General features: G+C 47.5%; 1 protein-coding gene across 2 annotated transcripts in view; it reads left to right on the top strand.

Moving 5' to 3' along the window:
• CNTNAP2 (contactin associated protein 2) overlaps window positions 1-22,203 on the top strand; it is a 1,162,992-nt gene that overhangs the window by 1,013,183 nt on the left and 127,606 nt on the right. For both annotated transcript variants that reach the window (XM_055806132.1, XM_055806133.1), the window contains one exon: window positions 17,867-18,037. In XM_055806132.1, coding sequence (XP_055662107.1) covers window positions 17,867-18,037 — 171 coding nt within the window. The remainder of the gene's footprint in view (window positions 1-17,866; window positions 18,038-22,203) is intronic.

The raw sequence follows: 22,203 nt of genomic DNA, 5'->3' as shown, positions 1-22,203 counted from the left end.
TGAAAAGGTGACAGATTCTGTGATGAGATCAATGGTTGTCACAGCAGTGACAGGCATGCAGACTTTTGGTATTTGCCGTAAAAGAAGAGGTGGCAAAGGACAATGAGTGGAGACCAAACAACCTTCCCACAACCAGAGGAGGCAAAGGCATCACTGGAAGATAACCACCCAAATGCACAGAGACAGTTAGCCTCTTTCAGGATCTCACTTTCAGAAAGGATTCATGCAGTGAACTTCCAGAAGTGAAGTCTCAGGGGATTGCCTTGAGTTTGAGGCATAATATAGAAATCGAAGAGGTTAAAAACCATAAGCACAGTTTTTCAGTTCAAATGTACTTTCTTGTTTGCCTGCATCTGAACATATTGATCTCTTCCTGGCTTTGAAACTCTAGACCAGGGGTCCTCAAACTTTTTAAAAAGGGGGCCGGTGCGCGGATGAAGTGGCGGGCAGTCATCTGCGGCTGCTTGGTTCCCCCCCCCAGCCCCCAGAGGGTGGGGGGGGGGGGATGTCTGTAAATACCGGGGGCCGGATTGAGGACCCTGGGGGGCTGTATCCAGCCCACGGGTCGTAGTTTGAGGACCCCTGCTCTAGACCCCTGCAAGCCTCCTGCAAATCCTAATAAAGGCAGACATCCAGCCCAATTCTGCCAGATTCCCTCAATCTCTCAAGGTTTTTAACATTCCCATCCTTTAGAAGAAACCAGATTTAGTTAGATCAGTCAAAATATGCTGTGACCAGCAGGTCTTGGAAATGTTTGACATCTGTAGGAGATAACTTCTTGTCACGGGTACTCAGTGAGCCAACTAGGAAAGGTGCCCTCCTAGTCTTGCTATGTGTGAATAGAGAAAGACTCGTGGGGGACATGATGGTAGGTGGTTGTCTTGGCCACAGTGATCACAAAATGGTGAAGTTTAAAATTTTCAGTGTAATGAGAAAAAAGGACAGTAGAGTTGCTTCCCTGGACTTCAGGAGAGAAAACTTGAAGCTATTCAGGGAGCTGTTTAGCAGTCTACCCTGGGAATCTGCTTTTGAGGGCTTAGGAGTCCATGAGTGCTGATCAGTCTTTAAGAACCACCTTTTAGAAGCACAGGAGCAGGCAATCCCTTTGTGTCCTAAGTCAAACAAATGGGGCAGAAGAGTGCATTACCTGAAAAGGGAAGCTCACTTGGAAGTCAGGAGGAAAAAGAAACTGTATAAACTCTAGAAGTGAAGACAGCCTTTGCAGGAAGAGTACAGAGCTATGCTTTGTTTATGCAGACAGAAGACTTGAAACGCTAAAGCTCAGTTAAAGTTAAAACTGGCCAGTGTTGTTTCAGATAACAAGAAGGACTGTTTTAAAGTACATTAATAACAAGAGGAGGTCTAAAGAAAACATTGGACGGATGACTGCTGGTCATCTGACTAATAGGGGTGAAGAAAAAGTGGAGGCGTTCAATGCTTTTTGTGCCTCAGTCTTTAATAATACTGATAGACCTTGGGCTGCTCAGTCCCATGATTCAAAGGACCATGACTGTGGGAAAAGTGACTTTCCCTTGTGGACACTGAAATTGTAAGGGACCAGATGTATCAGCTGAATGTTCACTAGCCCATGGGCCCTGATGGGATTTATCCCAGAGTACTGAAGGAGCTAACAGATGTTATGGCAGGACGCCTCTCCATCATCTACCAAAGGCCTTGGGAGCCTGGGGAGGTCCCTGCTGATGGGAAGCTACCCAGCTTTCTTCCAATTTACAAGAAGGGTGTAAGGAAGACCCAGGAAACTGCAGACCTGTTAGTCTAACCACAGTTCCTGGAAAAATTATGGAGAAGTTTATTCTGGGTACTACTAAAAGGTATTTAAAGAAGAATGCAGCCCTCAGGCACAGTCAGCATAGATTCATAAAGGGAAGGTCCTGTTTAACTAATTTGATATCCTTCTATGATAAGGTCATCTACATAGCGGATGAAGAGGAGATGGATGTAGCTTTTCTGGATTTTAGTAAGCATTTTGGAACTGTTCTCACAGCATCCTTTTGGACAGGTTGTCCAGTGTGGGATGAATGGGTTTGTGGCGTGAAGAACAGCCTGAAAGGCAAAGCTCAAAGGGTTGTAGTGAATAAGGCTGCATCTGGCTACTTCTGACCAGTCACCAGTGGTGTTCCTCAGGGCTCAGTTCTAGGGCCAGTTCTCTTCAATATTTGTATCAGTGATGTGGATGCAGGAGTTGAATGCACATTTAGCAAATTTGCTGATACTGGAATGGGAGGTGGCTGCTGACTCTCCCAAGGCACAAGAGGCCTTGCAGATGGCTGTTGATAGATTGGGGCATCAGGCAGTCATCAGTGGCATGAAACTGATGATGAACAGTTGCCGGATCCTGCACCTGGGAGGCAGTAAAGCCGGCCACAAGTACAGGTTGGGAGAGGAGTGGCGGGAGAGCAGCCCTGCAGGAAGGGCTCTGGGGGTGCTGGCTGACAGGAGGCTCAGCAGCAGTCAGCAGTGTGCCCTGGCAGCCACGGGGGCAAACCCCACCCGGGGGTGCACCAAGCACAGCATCACCGGCCCGTCCAAATGGGTGATCATCCCACTGCATTTAGTGCTGGGGCGGCCTCACCTTGAGCATTGTGTGCAGGGCCCCCCCCCTCATTTAGGAAGGCTGTTAAGGTCCTTGCATGTGCCCAAAGTAGGGCACCAAAGCTGGTGAAGGGCTGGAAGGCATGTCCCATGTCCTCTGTGGAGTAGCTGAGGACTCTGTGTTCATCTAGTTTGGAGGGAAAGCAGCTAAGGGGCGACCTCACTGCTCTCTACTGCCTGAGGAGGGGACATGGAGAGGGAGGTGCTGAGCTGTTCCCCCTGGCACCCAGCGCCAGGATGCCCGGGAATGGCTCAAAGCTGCGTCTGTCAGGGGAGGTTTTGATTTGACATGAGGAAATATTTCTTTATCAACAGGGTGGTCAGACCCTGGGACAGGCTTCCTGGCGAAGTGGTCGATGCCCCATGCCTGTCACTGCTTAAGAGGCATTTAAACAATGCCCTTAGTAACCATGCTTCAACTTTTGGTCAGCGCTGGGAAGCGACCAGGCAGCTGGACTCAATGATTGTTGTACGTCCCCTCCAACTTCAATATTCTCTTCTCTCGTCATTTTCTTCCTACCTCCTTTCCCTACCAGCACGGGCTGAGGAAATCTCTGCTGACATTTCTTCCCAGCCCTGCCCCAGCAGAAGGGATTGAATGGGCAGTCGTGTCCCAGCCTGGGCATTGCCTCTGTCACCTTGTGGGCAGGAGGCACCGTCCCTCCTGTGGGGGGTAGAGCTTTGCATCGCCTCAAGATCGTTTGACCATCCAGGCAAATTTGCAAAGAGCAGGTGTGGCGGGCGGTTTGTGAAGGGGTTCTGTGTTCATCCAGTTTCACTGGGTTTCCACAGAATGGCAAAACTCCCCATCTCTGACCCTGGGGAGGCTGAGACCAAGGCTTCAGTCTGAAGGAGGACATGCTCCTCGACGGAATAGCTGCAAAGCCTTGTGAGGTGAGCAATACCTGCTCATTTCCCCATGGATTTTTTATCCTGCTTGTACTCATTTTTAGAAATGCCTGAGCTGTTTTCCTTGGAAAAACAAGCTAAACCTCAATATCCTGAGAACAGCAGTACTCCCTCAGAGCAGACATCCACGGCTTAATGCTCTTGTCTCCAAAGTGGCCGACCATAAACATCATTAAAAGGAGAGCCCACGAGCAGTGCAGGTCTACTTGTGCCAGGGTCCTGGGGGTTCTCATAGGCCTTGGTGGCTAAGACTGGCCTCCCCTGGGAACCCCCGGCACCCCCGTCTCCTGCCAAGACTTGCGATGGGCAAGTGAGCAAGAGTGTCAGGCTGTTCACTTCTGTTCCTGGCGTTTACTGTAGGTTGAAAAACAACCGTGAGACTCTAATTTGCCTGAAATGCCAGGGATTTCTTGGCTCCAAAAACACCTTCAAGGGCACAAATAACAAAGGTTACAAGTGGAAACAGGATTTTCTTTTATTCTTCTGAATCTGTTACAGAGCCGATGCTCAAAAGCATTAAGACAACGCACGTGTGTAGCCAGGAGCAGGCTGGTGCATCCCTCAGTTCAGCTGGAAAACCCATCCCTTGCAGCCTGGCATGGGAAAGGCACAGAGCCACAGAGAGGAGCAGCAGGGACACAGGCCAAGCAGTGCCTGCTTGCTGAAGAGTGAGAGCTTCATGAATGAGCCCCAGGACCGACCATGCACAAAAGAATAAGAATAATAGCTGAGGTGCCATGGGGTATTTCCCAAAGTATGGCCTGTACTGATGACAAGCACACTTTTTTCCTTTGGAAACATGCTCCACCACTGTTCTTCTTGGCCAGGGATGCATGGAAAGCACTCTCATGCCTGCCCTGCGCTTGCCTTGCACATGGGGAGAGCTGGAAAGTGGCAGCTCCTGATGGGGCAGCGAGCCTGGAGCCCGGCCAAGCGGAGGCTGTTTGGCACCAGGCAGAAGCCCAGGGGAAAGGGAGCCGAGGGCAGAGCAGAGCTGGCTCCTGCCAAGGCTCGCGATGGGCAAGAGAGCCAGAGCGCCAGGGCACGGGGGTGCCTCGGGGGTGCGAGGGCAGCGGGCAAGAACCTGGCCGAAAGGGCCCCGAGGAGCCCTGGCCAGGGGCTGTGCTCAGTGCTACCGAGGAAAAGCAGCAACCCGCGGGGGCCACGCTGGGGGCCCCCTGGGAGCCTCGAAAGCTTCCTCCCCCCGCATGCGGGGCACGAGGCCACCTTCGTGGGGCACCAGCAGCAGGCACCTGGCCAGAATGGCCCAAAGGAGCCCTGGCCAGGGGCCCTGTGCGGTGCTGCAGAGGCAGGCAAAAAACCCCGGGCAGGGACACTTGCTCGCCCACCGCGGGGGAAAAAAAGCCTTCCTCCCCCCAGCTGCGGGGCACGAGAGGCCACCTTCGTGGGGCACCAGCAGCAGGCGGTGACCTGGCCCGAGGGACCGCAGGAGCCCTGACAAGCGGTCGCGCTCAGTGCTGCAGAGGAAGGCAAAAAACCCCCGGGGGCCAGTGCCAATGTGCCCCGGGGGAAAATTCCTTCCTGACCCCAGGCAGCGCTGGCGATCGGCTGTTCCCTGAGCACGTGAGCGGGACCGGCCTCCTCGTCCCACGGGCCGGGCACGCCTCCCGGGAGATGCCCCAGCCCTCTTCTCCCGCCGCCCGGAGCCACCTCAGGGGCTTCCAAGAGTGACCAAACAACCCTGGCCTGATCGACCTGGGGGACAAGAATCCTTCCCGTGCCTGGCAGGGCACCAGTGGGTGCTCCAAAGCTCTGGGACCCCTGGCAATATCTCTGCATCCCATAACTCACGGCCACCGCCCCTGGCTCCACAGGGATGAAGTCGGTGAGCTCTGCAGCGCTCCTCAAGAAGGCATTCCCTTGGTGGTGCCATGGCTGTCCAGCTGAAAAAGCCTGATAGCCTTGAGCACCTCCAGGTGCTGGTGGTTCTTCTCATCCCCTGAGGGGCTTGTGTCTGCTCCCTGAAGGCTCAAGCGAGATTTCCATCCATCAGATGAACTTGGAACATAGCCTTGTCACAGCTGCCCTTGAAGCGGAGAAGCTCCAGCAACTTCATATCCAGTGTCCCCCAGCCTTCCTCCCTCAGCCCCCGGGGAATCCCACCGGCCCCTCCAGGCCTTCCTCTCGGGTGCCTTCAGGCCGGTGCCAGGCCAGCGCTGGACAGGGGACACAGGACGAGGCCCCTTTTGTACTCCCTCGGGGCACTGTGACTGCTGCGTTGCCAGGTGATGGCACTGTGACACGGGGGTGACCAGGGGTGACGCAGCCCCCCAGGCGCAGGATTTTCTCACCACTCCTTACCGATGCACCAAGGGACATTTGTTCCTGCCCTGCTTGTGGGGAGGTCATTCTCTTGGGAAAACGTACAAAACTTGTTTTGTTCCTTGATCATCTTTTTCCTCACACTTCAAATGGTCAATCCCTGGGACAGGCTTCCTGGCGAGGTGGTTGATGCCCCATGCCTGTCACGACCGTTTCAGAGGCATTTGGACAATGCCCTTAATAACCATGCTTCAGCTTTTGGTCAGCGCTGGGAAGGGACCAGGCAGCTGGACTCAATGATTGTTGTACGTCCCCTCCAGCTTCAATATTCTCTTCTCTCATCATTTTCTTCCTACCTCCTTTCCCTACCAGCACGTGCTGAGGAAATCTCTGCTGACATTTCTTCCCAGCCCTGCCCCAGCAGAAGGGATTGAATGGGCAGTCGTGTCCCAGCCTGGGCATTGCCTCTGTCACCTTGTGGGCAGGAGGCACCGTCCCTCCTGTGGGGGGTAGAGCTTTGCATCGCCTCAAGATCGTTTGACCATCCAGGCAAATTTGCAAAGAGCAGGTGTGGCGGGCGGTTTGTGAAGGGGTTCTGTGTTCATCCAGTTTCACTGGGATTCCACAGAATGGCAAAACTCCCCATCTCTGACCCTGGGGAGGCTGAGACCAAGGCTTCAGTCTGAAGGAGGACATGCTCCTCGACGGAATAGCTGCAAAGCCTTGTGAGGTGAGCAATACCTGCTCATTTCCCCATGGATTTTTTATCCTGCTTGTACTCATTTTTAGAAATGCCTGAGCTGTTTTCCTTGGAAAAACAAGCTAAACCTCAATATCCTGAGAACAGCAGTACTCCTTCAGAGCAGACATCCGTGGCCTAGTGGTCTTGTCTCCAAAGTGGCCAACCATAAACACTATGCAAGGAGAGCCTTCTGTTCCCGGCATTCACCACCGGTTGAAAAACGACAATGAGATGGTTTTGCAGAGCTGGCTCCTGCCAAGGCTTGCGATGGGCAAGAGAGCCAGAGTGCCAGGGCACGGGGGTGCCTCGGGGGTGCGAGGGCAGCGGGCAAGAACCTGGCCGAAAGGGCCCCGAGGAGCCCTGGCCAGGGGCTGTGCTCAGTGCTACCGAGGAAAAGCAGCAACCCGCGGGGGCCACGCTGGGGGCCCCCTGGGAGCCTCGAAAGCTTCCTCCCCCCGCATGCGGGGCACGAGGCCACCTTCGTGGGGCACCAGCAGCAGGCACCTGGCCAGAATGGCCCAAAGGAGCCCTGGCCAGGGGCCCTGCGCGGTGCTGCAGAGGCAGGCAAAAAACCCCGGGCAGGGACACTTGCTCGCCCACCGCGGGGGAAAAAAAGCCTTCCTCCCCCCAGCTGCGGGGCACGAGAGGCCACCTTCGTGGGGCACCAGCAGCAGGCGGTGACCTGGCCCGAGGGACCGCAGGAGCCCTGACAAGCGGTCGCGCTCAGTGCTGCAGAGGAAGGCAAAAAACCCCCGGGGGCCAGTGCCAATGTGCCCCGGGGGAAAATTCCTTCCTGACCCCAGGCAGCGCTGGCGATCGGCTGTTCCCTGAGCATGTGAGCAGGACCGGCCTCCTCGTCCCACGGGCCGGGCACGCCTCCCGGGAGATGCCCCAGCCCTCTTCTCCCGCCGCCCGGAGCCACCTCAGGGGCTTCCAAGAGTGACCAAACAACCCTGGCCTGATCGACCTGGGGGACAAGAATCCTTCCCGTGCCTGGCAGGGCACCAGTGGGTGCTCCAAAGCTCTGGGACCCCTGGCAATATCTCTGCATCCCATAACTCACGGCCACCGCCCCTGGCTCCACAGGGATGAAGTCGGTGAGCTCTGCAGCGCTCCTCAAGAAGGCATTCCCTTGGTGGTGCCATGGCTGTCCAGCTGAAAAAGCCCAATAGCCTTGAGCACCTCCAGGTGCTGGTGGTTCTTCTCATCCCCTGAGGGGCTTGTGTCTGCTCCCTGAAGGCTCAAGCGAGATTTCCATCCATCAGATGAACTTGGAACATAGCCTTGTCACAGCTGCCCTTGAAGCGGAGAAGCTCCAGCAACTTCATATCCAGTGTCCCCCAGCCTTCCTCCCTCAGCCCCCGGGGAATCCCACCGGCCCCTCCAGGCCTTCCTCTCGGGTGTCTTCAGGCCGGTGCCAGGCCAGCGCTGGACAGGGGACACAGGACGAGGCCCCTTTTGTACTCCCCCGGGGCACTGTGACTGCTGCGTTGCCAGGTGATGGCACTGTGACACAGGGGTGACCAGGGGTGACGCAGCCCCCCAGGTGCAGGATTTTCTCACCACTCCTTACCGATGCACCAAGGGACATTTGTTCCTGCCCTGCTTGTGGGGAGGTCATTCTCTTGGGAAAACGTACAAAACTTGTTTTGTTCCTTGATCATCTTTTTCCTCACACTTCAAATGGTCAATCCTGGGACAGGCTTCCTGGCGAGGTGGTCGATGCCCCATGCCTGTCACGACCGTTTCAGAGGCATTTGGACAATGCCCTTAATAACCATGCTTCAACTTTTGGTCAGCGCTGGGAAGGGACCAGGCAGCTGGACTCAATGATTGTTGTACGTCCCCTCCAGCTTCAATATTCTCTTCTCTCATCATTTTCTTCCTACCTCCTTTCCCTACCAGCACGTGCTGAGGAAATCTCTGCTGACATTTCTTCCCAGCCCTGCCCCAGCAGAAGGGATTGAATGGGCAGTCGTGTCCCAGCCTGGGCATTGCCTCTGTCACCTTGTGGGCAGGAGGCACCGTCCCTCCTGTGGGGGGTAGAGCTTTGCATCGCCTCAAGATCGTTTGACCATCCAGGCAAATTTGCAAAGAGCAGGTGTGGCGGGCGGTTTGTGAAGGGGTTCTGTGTTCATCCAGTTTCACTGGGATTCCACAGAATGGCAAAACCCCCACATCTCTGACCCTGGGGAGGCTGAGATCGAGCACTCCATCTGAAGCAGCATGAGCTCCTCGATGGAATGGCTGCAAAGCCTTGTGAGGTGAGCAATACCTGCTCATTTCCCCATGGATTATTTATCCCACTTATACTCATTTTTAGAAATGCCTGAGCTGTTTTCCTTAGAAAAAACAGCTAAACCTCAATATCCTGAGAACAGCAGTACTCCTTCAGAGCAGACATCCGTGGCCTAGTGGTCTTGTCTCCAAAGTGGCCAACCATAAACACTATGCAAGGAGAGCCTTCTGTTCCCGGCATTCACCACCGGTTGAAAAACGACAATGAGATGGTTTTGCAGAGCTGGCTCCTGCCAAGACTTGCGATGGGCAAGAGAGCCAGAGTGCCAGGGCACGGGGGTGCCTTGGGGGTGCGAGGGCAGTGGGCAAGAACCTGGCCGAAAGGGCCCCGAGGAGCCCTGGCCAGGGGCTGTGCTCAGTGCTACCGAGGAAAAGCAGCAACCCGCGGGGGCCACGCTGGGGGCCCCCTGGGAGCCTCGAAAGCTTCCTCCCCCCGCATGCGGGGCACGAGGCCACCTTCGTGGGGCACCAGCAGCAGGCACCTGGCCAGAATGGCCCAAAGGAGCCCTGGCCAGGGGCCCTGCGCGGTGCTGCAGAGGCAGGCAAAAAACCCCGGGCAGGGACACTTGCTCGCCCACCACGGGGGAAAAAAAGCCTTCCTCCCCCCAGCTGCGGGGCATGAGAGGCCACCTTCGTGGGGCACCAGCAGCAGGCGGTGACCTGGCCCGAGGGACCGCAGGAGCCCTGACAAGCGGTCGCGCTCAGTGCTGCAGAGGAAGGCAAAAAACCCCCGGGGGCCAGTGCCAATGTGCCCCGGGGGAAAATTCCTTCCTGACCCCAGGCAGCGCTGGCGATCGGCTGTTCCCTGAGCACGTGAGCGGGACCGGCCTCCTCGTCCCACGGGCCGGGCACGCCTCCCGGGAGATGCCCCAGCCCTCTTCTCCCGCCGCCCGGAGCCACCTCAGGGGCTTCCAAGAGTGACCAAACACCCCTGGCCTGATCGACCTGGGGGGACAAGAATCCTTCCTGTGCCTGGCAGGGCACCAGTGGGTGCTCCAAAGCTCTGGGACCCCTGGCAATATCTCTGCATCCCATAACTCACGGCCACCGCCCCTGGCTCCACAGGGATGAAGTCGGTGAGCTCTGCAGCGCTCCTCAAGAAGGCATTCCCTTGGTGGTGCCATGGCTGTCCAGCTGAAAAAGCCCAATAGCCTTGAGCACCTCCAGGTGCTGGTGGTTCTTCTCATCCCCTGAGGGGCTTGTGTCTGCTCCCTAAAGGCTCAAGCGAGATTTCCATCCATCAGATGAACTTGGAACATAGCCTTGTCACAGCTGCCCTTGAAGCGGAGAAGCTCCAGCAACTTCATATCCAGTGTCCCCCAGCCTTCCTCCCTCAGCCCCCGGGGAATCCCACCGGCCCCTCCAGGCCTTCCTCTCGGGTGTCTTCAGGCCGGTGCCAGGCCAGCTCTGGACAGGGGACACAGGACGAGGCCCCTTTTGTACTCCCCCGGGGCACTGTGACTGCTGCGTTGCCAGGTGATGGCACTGTGACACATTGGTGACACGGGGGTGACACGCCCTCCCCAAGCGCCACCCCATCCCCTGCCCAGCCCCCCTGAGAGGAAGGGCTTTGGGGTGGAGGCCCGGGGGCTGTCCCTGCCCTTGGTGGCCATGCACAGGGCACAGCTGCTGGACGTCCCTCTCCATCCATCTGGACAGCCAGGTGGTCAATGCCCCACACCTGTCACTGTTTCAGAGGCATTTGGACAATGCCCTTAATAACCATGCTTCAATGTTTGGTCAGCGCTGGGAAATGGTCGGGCAGCTGGACTAGATCATTTTATATTCCTTTCCAACTGTATTAGTCTGTTCTGTTCTATTCTGTTCTATTGTAAATGCATTTCATTACAATGCTACAGCGTACTAGAGTTAATTGTTTTAAAAAATTATGGTTTTTTTGTAAAACCCAGCACTGATCCTGTAAAATCTGTTTTCTTTCCTATGTCAGTCACCACAGCAGTGCTAACTTTTCTGTTTTGCTAACTCTGAACTCATCTTTGGATGTGTTAATATCCTCAGCAGGTTTGGTTCTGGACTTCGAGCCATTTGGTACTTTGTTGAAAGATGCAGAGCTAGTTTTATCTTGAAAATTGAAATCTGACCTGTATTTTTATTTATCCTCAAAGGGTGTAATTCAGTTTGCCGTTACGCAGTGTTAATGCTCTTTTCATCTCTTGAATTGGGGATTTTCCTGTGTCAAAGGACTTATCTGCTATTAAGCCAGTATCTTGTGTCACAATTCCATTTAGTTTATTTTTCTTGATTTATGTTTGGATTAAGTAAATCAGGACACTAGCATCTTAATTTTAAATTAAGTAGTAATTAACATGCTTCTTTTGAAATGGTTTTCTACCATGATGTTGATAATTTGTATTGTAGCCCAAGACATACAATATTGCCATCTCTAGTTACAGTCTGTGGATGTTGTACTGTGGCTGCAAGACCACAGGCTTGCCAGGCTTGCAGTCTTTTGCCCCCGCCTCAAGTTTTGTTTCATTTAGTTTAGCTGAACCAGCATTTTTTTCTAATGACAGGGGGACTATGCCTAGTTTGTTTTACTTTTTCTTATCTTTTTATGGTATAACCACATTTTTGTATAGGCACTAGTAAAAAGTATTTACTTTGTGCAGAATGAGATATAGATAACTAACGTGATGGTGCAATGCAGAGGAATACAGAATTGGTACGATAGCAGCAGCCTTGAAAAGTGGCAACATGGGACTCAGGGCAGAGAAGTACAGGTATGGGATGACACAGGACTGGGCACTGACTGATATAGGGGACCCCAGGGCTATGAACAATTCAGCAGCAATCAAATACATTCAGGACTGGAGCTGAGCAAAACTGATTTCAGGGGTACCAAAGAAATGGAAGAATATATGCAAAACTTACCCTATGTACAGTAAATTATATATAAACTAAATGTAGTAAATGCAGTGTAGTAAAACATAGAGTAAACATGGCTCAGAGTTGCAGACCAGTGAAGAACAAAGATGTAAATGCACATTAGCACAACCAAAAATGACACCAAGCAGATCCTTCAGTGAGGGAGAAGAAGCCACCGCCACTGTAGTCCTCCCAGCAAAGGAGTCAGGATACTGAAGGCTCCCCATCCTTGCTGTCCTCTGTCCCCAACACATGCCAGTCCTGCTCAGGCTGAAGCTGCGCTCTCAGCTCCACTCAGATCCGCACCGCTGACAGGAGAGGGCCTGCTTCCCACCTGCGGTTACACCTCTCAAAATAAGGTACCACTCTGTGCAAAAAACACTGCCGGTTTGCTTTGACTTTTTTTCCTGAATAACTGATGACATTCTTTTTTGATTGGAATACCTTTCCTCCTTCTCCCCACCTTGTTTTATTAACTGTGAAGTTGTTTAAAGTCCAACAGCGAGTTTGGATTTCATTAGGGCCAATTCCACTTGTGACGCAGATCTGAAGACTTGAATCAGCTGCGATTGTTGCTGTACTGATACTCAAACTGCTCTGAGAGTACACAGATAGATTCTCCCAGAATGGAAAAAGAAGAAAGGGAAAAAAACTTTGATTTGTTGAGCATAATTGTATGGATAATCTCAATCCATTACTTTGTGGCACAGAACAGTTTTCCATTCACACATCCATCTTCTCTGAAATAGAAGACTATTCTTACATTTTATTCACATAATGGTTTTGATAGAAAATCTGTTTTGCTGCAGATGAGGGCCCTGGAGGTTTTTGGTCTATTGTAATACATGAGAACTGCCTGACATTGCAGCATTCGTTCTCTAGTGCTATCGCCTAGCAGGGCTAAAAGCACTGACGTCTTTTACAGTTCTGCTATTGCCATTATCCATTTCAATGGGGTTTAAATGTAAAAGTGAAATTGATGGTGTTAAAGCATGAATTTCAATCATGCTAAGAAAGAAGGTATTGATGGGAGCTAGCAAGGGAGTTCTGGACAAAAATATTGCAAGGGAGAAGCTGAAAGGGATTGCTATAAGCCCAGTGACTCCGTGCTGTCAAGTTACAGAGCTACTACACATTAAAAGATGTCAGTCCATGTTGCATAACTCAGGACGAGGTGAATTTGTCCTTGTCAGTATTATGGCAACCATATCTTTCCTCTGCCCTGAGGTGGGACTTCATGGGAAAAATCTTCAAGTCTTTACTCAGCTTCTTATCTGAGATTTAGAGTGTCCCTGCTCATTAATCTTTGTAGCCTGGGTGATTTCTTCTGGCTAAAGACTTATTGTACTTCTTGTAAAAATCATACCTTTGTAATTATAGTACAACATTCTGTCTGAGACTGAGTCTTTATGGAGCAGTAGGAGAGACGCTTTGTACCATACAAATTACAAAGAACACAGTAACTTAGTAACTCAGGGTTAGCAAAACTAATGAGAAAGAGGTAAGGCTGTTTTGCAGGAGCTTAATGAGTTGGAGCTTAATTTCCACAGCAGATAACCAGAGCTGTGTGCAACCTTGGCACAAATTGAAAATAGAATCATGAAGGGTTATGTGGTCCATTGAAGCACCTCTGGCATAACTATTGCTCTGACCCCTGCTTGGATCCAGGCAAACATCCATGATTTTTCTCTGGGGCTGTCATCAGGTCTCCCCTTGCCTGCTTCCGTGTGTTCCGTGTCCTAAGGCTTAATGGCATCACCAAGAAACATGCAACTTTGTGAGAAATACAGCCATATTTTGTGGATCTTTGCACTTAATTTTGCATTGCAAACAACTGAAAAGGCTTGTCAGATGACTTGACTTTTTTTCATTTATAGAGCATGCTCAATACCTGTTTAATTGGTTTAAATCAAGTTTAAACACTAAGCAACCTTAAAACAACAGAGCTGTGGTCTTGATTATAGGATTATAGATGAGGTAACAAAGAAAAAAATAAAAATATGTTATATTTTAGACCATACTCTACAGTAAAAGTCCTCCTTAGCTTTTGTGGTATTTTAGGCATCTGGAGGGAGAAAGGACAAAGAAAAGGATGGTGTGTCTCCAGGCACCTCTTTCTTCCCATCTTCAAAATAGAAGCCCTTCTGCCTTCCCCAGCTTAATGTTTCCAAGCCTACCGCAACCCTGAAAAATACTGTCCCTCCTAGCCTGAGTGATATTCTTACAAAGTAGAACATTTCTTGCAAGACTTTCTCAATGATGTCACATAAGCACACCATTTTGTAAAGTCCAGCTACTCCTAGGTAATAATCATAACACGATAATTATTAACGGGACAAATTACAAACTAAGCATTTAGTGTTTTTTCTAACTAAACTCCCTTTCCCACCTTGCATTAGTTTGGTGTCCCTGCTGCTGTAACATCTACCCTGGGGTTTAAGTCCCAGTCCCCGTTGCCTCCATTTACTGTTTGCTCAGCCTAAAGTGGGAGAAAAATACCTGTAGATCAATATGTTGAAACCATTTGAGGGAAGGAGTGTGACAATGTGCCAAAGAAATTTTGAGGCATAGTGACTGACAAAGGTTCACAGCAAGCAACAATAATAATGTTTGTAAACTGGATTTTTATTACAGATTTCCTTCTGCAGCGCTTTTCTTACCAAAAGATACCATTTGATGATAAAAATCATTATGTATGTTTAGCAAAACATTTCCATTGTGCTCTTAATAAAATGTCTTTTTCCCCTGAAAGTGTTTTAAGATGAATGGATACCAATGTGCGAAAAGGTGATTTTATCTTTATAGGAATTTGTTATGAAAAGTCTTTGAAAATGTCTCTCTTATGCTGCAGGTTTTCCCTCTCAATTTGCACTGTTTGTATTTATCCTTTCACCAGCAGCATCTGCAGCCAAGGCTTTCCGCAGAGCAAAATCACAGCATTTCAAATGAAATGTAAATCCTTAATGATGGGCCTCTTCAGTAGACTAGATGTAGCACTAAACAAAAATCGACTGATTTTTTTTTCAACAAAATGGTGACATGCATTTCAGTAGGAACGCATCCACCTGTCGGGCCCTGCAGTTGTGCTTGGTAGTGGCAGTCCTGCTTGTAAGCATACGGTGGTGATGGTTTGAAATCTCAGCTGTATAGCTGCACCCTGTTGAATAAACCCACAACCAATAGCAGTCCTAAAAACTCTGAAATCTATTTTCACTTAAAAACTAAGAAAGTGAAATGTCTTCACTGAAAGGGTGGTCAAGCATTGGAACAGGCTCCCCAGGGACATGGTGGAATCACTTTCACTGGAGGTATTTAAAAAATGCATGGATGTGGTGCTTAGGGACATAGTTTAGTGGTGGGCTTGGCAGTCCTGGGTTAATGGTTGGACTTCATGATCTTAAAGGTCTTTCCCAAGTTAAATGATTCCATGATCCTATGATCCTCCTCTGACTGTACAGATGAAAGGTCACATACAACTGAAAATTAATTCCCTGTAAAGGCAAACTGCATTTTGGTTATGCTCTGTCATGGTTAAGGATTTAACCTGGCATCGCAGACTGAGTCCAAGTCAAATTACAATCAATGCTTTCAAGTTTGCAAGATCATAAAAAAGATCAAAATAAAATATTACAAATAAATAGCTGCTTTGTATAGCAACTCCTACTCTTATTTGCTTAATTGCAATAGTAATGATAATTTACTATATTGCAGTGGAGGCTGCAGTTAAGGGACTAGGGTGTCATTGTGCCAGGATGTGACAAAATAAAACAAACCCATGATGCTTTCAACACCGCTGTTGTCAGTGCAACAGTGGCAGTGATCAGTTAAGAGAGGTGTCTAACTGGCAGTTCCGCAGCTGTGATGCTCTCAGGAGGTGTGTGCGCATGCGAAGGCATGGCTTGCGGGCAGCGGTTGGTGTGGGAGATGCTGGCGGGAGGGCTGGTCCTGGCCAGGGGAGGACACCTGGCAGTGGAGCCGGGGCAGCCATGCAGCTTGGCCAGACAGTGACACAGCTGCACGCTCACTCTGCTCTCACGTGGGGCAGAGGTGGCTGGGAAGCCTTTCTCATGCAGGAGGAATTTGAAATTCCATTTGAAATTGAATTTCATAGTGGGTTCCCCGTAGCTCTCACAACTCTTTTGCTTGTCATGTGTTCTTTGAGTTTTAGGCTTGTAACTTCAGTAACATTCAGAGAATGTAAAGCTAGGGGACTAAAATACTTCATTTGTAAGGATATGCAAGCCTTTCGACAAGGTTATTCAGGGCGGCTAAATTAGCTCCTTAACAAGCATTGCTGTAATATATTCCTCACTTTTTGTCTGAATCCCGCTTGTTTCACATGAGTTTATTCAGCAAGTGGAATAAAACCTGTTCCGAGAGTCTCCCAGCATCTAGCATACCTGTAGCTCCCAGGAGAAGGAGATGTAAATGTCCGGGTGCATCTGCAAGTGGGAAAGTATATACTGGACTCCATCGGGATCCTGTACTAACAGATTATTGACAAAGCACTCCTGTGCCTAGACCACAAGCAACCCTAATATTGACGGAGCACTCTGAAAAGTGACAGAGAGAGACCTGATACCATGAATGAAAATAAAATTCTAGACCTTTTTTATCTGTGTTGTTTTCTTACTAGGTATGTTTTCAGAGAAAGACTTTGCAATGAATTAGCAGACTTCTCTTGCCCAAGCTTGTTCACGAGATGACGTTTATTGACATTTCTTTAGAATAATATTAATAATATTCAATCTGAAAATTGCCAGTTTGTCTAAATAGGGTAAATAGTAATACATGTTAAAACCAGCTGACCTAGCCTAACTGGTTAGTTCACAAAGCTGTGTATCTGTGCTATGAATGCCCATGTCATCCCCTTCTCACTGCTCACACGTACATGTACACACACACACGCACACACGAAATCCGTTACAGCTTTCCTCCTGGGATACATTAAAGTAAATGGAAAGCTGCTTCTTTTTCCAGAGCCTCTCATTCTGCATTCTTGAGAGGCAGAATTAAATGGAAGGGATGGAATAGAAACATGGAAGGCAATCATATGCACATATTTAAACCTAAAGCCTTCTTCTGTTATTTCAGATGTTCAATTTCAATTTGAATAGAGATTAATAAATTGCACAAATTATAATACTCCAGACTTGGGTGTGGGCCAGTGGTGCTATATATAAGCAGTGTTGAGATTCTGGGGCTTTAGCATGCTCATTCATATTCACCCAACGCTAACCAGAGAAATAATAGTGTTATCACCTAGTTCAGTAATCAAATAATGGAAAACCGATCTTCGGGAGTTTTGACTGGAATGGAAAGTAGTTTCTTATTGTGTCTATTAGCTGGAATAGTAAGGACTCAGCTGTGGTGATTTAATGAGTGATATTTTAATAATTTTTTTAATATGGATAAGCAAACACCTTGATGAAACTAGAATCAGCTGTTTCAGTTGTTCATTGGCTTACCATATCATCTACACCTTAGGAATTTTTTTGACTTTGCAATGTAATTCTACTTTGCACAGATATTGACTAGCATGCTAACTGAAGTACCATTACCATTCTTGGATATTATTAATTATGATATTTCTCCAGTAGAAATGTATTAGTGGACTGTTAGGGGCATATCATAATCGTGTCCATATTGCTCAGCTTCATTTGTTGGATTTTTCCTGTGATATGAATGAGTAGATTCCTAGCAGACATGGCTACATTTTCAGAAGAAATGGGTGTAATTGTGCAGAGTAAATCTGAAGACTGAAAAGTTACATGTGAGGCAAATGTATGAAAGTAAAACACGTGCCTAAGGCAATGACCAGATGAATGTTTTGCCCACCTGCTTGATCTCCCATGAATTCAGTGTTAGTATACTAAATGTGTAGTACGAACACATTTGTGTATGAGTTAATATGATAAATTAGGAACTTGATACTAAATGTACCATTAACTTGCTCTACCTTCTGCAACCTGACATATCATATCCAGAATAACAAGGCTGTAGAATCAAGGTGTTTGGTTTGGGGTTTTTTTCAGCATAGACAGCAGTATAGCATATATTGACATTAAAAGCTTCAACTTTTCAGACAGCTTCAAGGGAGCACTGAAACGTGTCTTTCCTGTCTATCCCATGCAGGAAATTACTGGAATGCGGCTTCTTTTGTTACTTCATCATCCTACCTTCACTTCTCCACCTTCCAAGGGGAAACCAGCGCAGACATCTCTTTCTACTTCAAAACATCAGCCTCAGACGGGGTGTTTCTTGAGAATCTGGGGAACACTGACTTCATCAAACTGGAGTTGAAATGTAAGTATGTGCTTCCCATCACTCAGCTTGGCACCTGAAATGGGATTGTGTCAGGTAGTAGGTTTCAAGAAATGTGTATCATTCAGTAAAATGTGTAAGTTCACTAAATTCTGGAAAAAATTCCAAATTGAGCTGCTTGACACAAGTTGCCTTACATGGGAGGAGCACTTGAAGTATATTTGGATTGTTTATTGAGGGGAGAAATACAAAGAAGGTTTGAACTGCTACCATCAGTTATAAAATTGATACTGACCTGTAAAGATTTTTCAAAATCCCATGCCAGATTTCTTTAAATTGTGTGTCTTCAGCTCTGTGTGCTTTTCCTGTTTTATCTCATCATCATTTTGGAAATAGGGAAAGAAAGAAAAAAGAGAGACCATTCTAATCAGCACTGTAAGGAGCCAAAGAGCTGAAAATTGACATATGATATTTAAAATTCTTAAAATATCTCATAAAAATAAATCTTTATCAGTATTATCTATGAATAAAATTGCTGATCCAAAAAAGAGGGCATAATTATATCAAGAGACAAGTTAATTTTATTATTTAGACCATTTTTAACGCCCCAGGGGCAAACTTTCCAAGGAAAATGCTAAAATCCTCAGCTGTACCTGAATTCTGCTTAGTGAAATTGAAGTAGTTGAATTGGGGGGGGGGGGGGGGGGGGGGGATGTTTTATGCCTCCTTTGTTCTCCCTCGACCCAGTTTACCCTGCCCTAAACAGGAGCAGTGACAGGCCTGCTGTGCTACGTGCAGCTGTTATTGCAGCCTCTAGCAGCACGTTACAGCAGCAGGGTGACAGGAGCACAGCAAGCTGCCTCCCTGTGCTCTAGCACCAGGGAAAAGTGTTTGTGCTTGCTTTTGCTGCAGAACCTACCTGTGGATGCCAAGGACCCAGCTCTAAGTATCGATGCACAAAAATCAGCATCAAAAGTCACTGGTGTTGAAAGAAAAGGAATTGTTTGCATACCCCACATAATCTATTTTTAGGCAGATTCAATTTGATTTATACAGGCATCTAATATTAAAACAAAAAGCCATTTTCAACACTTCTCAAAGTCTAAACACACAAATTAGAATATGGATATTTAGAAACCACTAGGAGACCCCTTTAAAAATCTAACTAAATTTTGCCTCTGGATAAGAGTAAAGTGCCAAGTTCCAAGTGGATGATGGCATCTTCACTTCTTTCTACACGGAATTTAGTTGATGGTGCTTAATCCTAATTTTTGTTACTCTGTAACAGGGGCAAATCAAAATAGCTCCTACTGAGGCGCAGGGAGGTCTTGTTTGTATTAACAGGAGGCACAGCCCTTTAATAATGAAGTGGCAGCTCTTTCTAATTTCACTTTGAGTTTAAGTAGTACTTGGCAGTCAGTTGGGGTGGGTGTTTTCAGAGTTCCTTGGTCTTCTGTGGTGTGCAAGGTGTTCTTAGTTGTTGTAGTTACCACAGCAGCCATGCTGTTTGCTTAGCTAGAAGATGACAACAATAGCAAATGAAAGTGAGTTGGCAGTAACTATAATTATTTTGCGCATGACACAGTTTAAATAATAATCATGCTGTAGTGGCTTGTGGAATAGATGCACTACTTCAAGAATGCATGTGGAGGTATACCCAGAATATCATTAAATAGGAGTTTAATTTTAAGCTTATGTTTGAGATCCACTGACTTTGTTGTGATCTGGTGTATGCATAAATTCAACCTCTGCCTCATGCCCCTGAATCTAAACTTTAGATTACAAATTCTCAATGGCAGAAATTGAAATATCATCTATAAAAAAAGTCTGTAAGGTCAAACATGCTATTGCTGTTTAAAGTAGTAAAATACTCTTGATTAAAACTATCCTGACTGTATTTGCTAAAAAGTACCAAGAAGGTCATTCAATATAAGTGCATTTACTCTACCCTGTCTTTCCTGGAAGCCATTGCTTGACATTTTCAGAGCCCCAGAAAATCGACCTTTCTGTGACTTAAATGTTTTACCAGTAACAGCTTAAAGAAGAGTTTAATACTGTAGGTGTAGTAACAAAAAGAAACTCTTTCTTCTGAATTACATGTTTATTTAATGAATGTTTGTTTTAGACAGTTTTCATGTTTGTTTCATTCTAGTCTGCACTTGTGGGGGTTTTTTTAATTACTTCAAATGAGAAGTAAAGTTTCTGAATTTCAGAAGTTACTTACATGGCTTACAGTAGACTCTGCTGCTTCTTAAAGGACTTCCTCGTTTGCAGAAATCCTGTAAAAAATAATACGTGAAATTGTTTCTTAATAGGAACATAAAGTTAAGTAAGGTAATTACAGAATTGCCCCTAAATCCTGAAGCAGGTTTCCTTTGACAAGCTGCTTTCTAGCTAACCCATCACATTCTCTAGTAGAAGGGCTGTTTGGTATCAAATGTATCAATTTTGCATAATGGCCATCATCACAAGCTGCTGCGAACTGCTGCTCTTCAGTGGGTGCATCGCTTTTGTCATTGCCTTCTCATCAGGTACACCTCTCATTGAAGAGGAATGGCTTCCTACAAAACCTGTTCTTGATTTCTTTACCTTTTATAGTTCCAAAAGAAAAATGTTGAAATGAGTATTCTGCCAGTGGAAAGCGCAAATGTTCTTTTCTTCTTCCCTTACATGTGAAATCCCTGTGTGTACTTGTGATATATAGTTAGTGATGTGTAAGCCTAGCTCTGCAGACCAGGAGCTGAAAGGTTCTACAATATGCAATATATTAATCGGCTTGCTGCACTTGGTGAATGCATTAGGGAAACAAATCATTTGGTCTGTAAAATTCTTAGTTTCAAGACTTTGGAAAGCAGTTTGCTACTGTGTGTTTTACTCTAAGCACAAGAGTAGTCCCTCATTACGTGGTTTTACTGGTGTGCTGTCTTGGAGCTTCTTAAGGCCTAATGACTGCACAGATTATTTCCTAATCTCTAGATAAATCTCTAGGTTTATAAGAAAAGGAGGTGGAATTTGTGGTATCTAGAAGAGTAACATCATGTGCCTTCAGCAAAGCCCCAGACTGCTGTCTCAGAGGAGAGGGGGAATACAGGAAGGGAAGAACATGTTTCTCTGATTTAAGAAACGGCTTTTCCAAACAGCTGACAAGGAAGCCTGCCATGAAAAAAACAATGCTAAAAGTCTGTGAACGTAGCTGAAGTCTTTAGTTATCCCATTTATCAAGCAGCCCCTCTGGCAGGCTCGTACTTGTCACCATTCATGGAACTGTTGGCAGAGATGTAGAATTACCTGAAGCCTCAGTTTTTACATACATCAGTAAATCTGCAGAACCCCATTATTTTTATAGCTGGCTGGTCAGCTGACAGTAACTAGGTTGGCTTAGGAAGGAGGTAGCTGAGTGAGGTATATATTTTTCTGTATGGCAGTGCTTCCAGAAACCTTTGTCACTGGTCAAAATTTCCAGATGTTTTTTAAATTAAAACTGTTTTTTAAAGAGAGAAAAAACAAACAAACAAACAAACAAAAAATATGCTTTTTCTTTTAGAGCTTTCCTATACACTTTTGGGAGAGTTTAACCTGAAATCCAGTCTTCCTATAAAAATACATTTTTCATTCATTCAAGCCTACTGCCATGGGCATTATTTTCCTTATTTAACCGTGACCTGCTTGTAACCTGTACCAGAGGATTGTAACCTGCTGTCTAAAAGCCTGCCAGGGCAAGTCTCAGACAGTTCATTTTCAGTGCCTTTCATAAACACAATCCACAAAAAGTTTGAATGTCATTTTAGGGAACTGCTTGGCACCTTTCTCAGAGCTCCTCGTTTGCTCACCCAGGCACCTATGAAATCTGGCACCTGCTCTCCATATAACTGTATTGGGGATGTGTAATAGAGCTGGCACTTGCTTGGAGAAGTAACAGGGAGTTGGATGTAGTATGTGGCACTTCTGCGAACTGAAATAAGCTGTGTGGTCCATCAGATGCATATATCTGCCATAAGAGACCCACCTGCTACTACCAGTTCAGTTGGCCATTGCCCTAAGTCATCCATCCTTTGGCTTTACCCCAGTCCCCTTGGTGCAGAGGGCAGGAGCAGACCGAGCATGTGTGAGATGAAGCAGCAGCCTCTGCATCAGCCAAAAGCAACATGGATCCTCCAGGTCTTCACCAGCGATCCAAATGGTCCCTTTTTTAAGCACATCAGGGTTGA

This window comes from Falco peregrinus, chromosome 5 (genome assembly GCF_023634155.1).
Source record: "Falco peregrinus isolate bFalPer1 chromosome 5, bFalPer1.pri, whole genome shotgun sequence".
NCBI lineage: Eukaryota > Metazoa > Chordata > Aves > Falconiformes > Falconidae > Falco > Falco peregrinus.
This window is presented reverse-complemented; position numbering and strand designations above follow the sequence as displayed.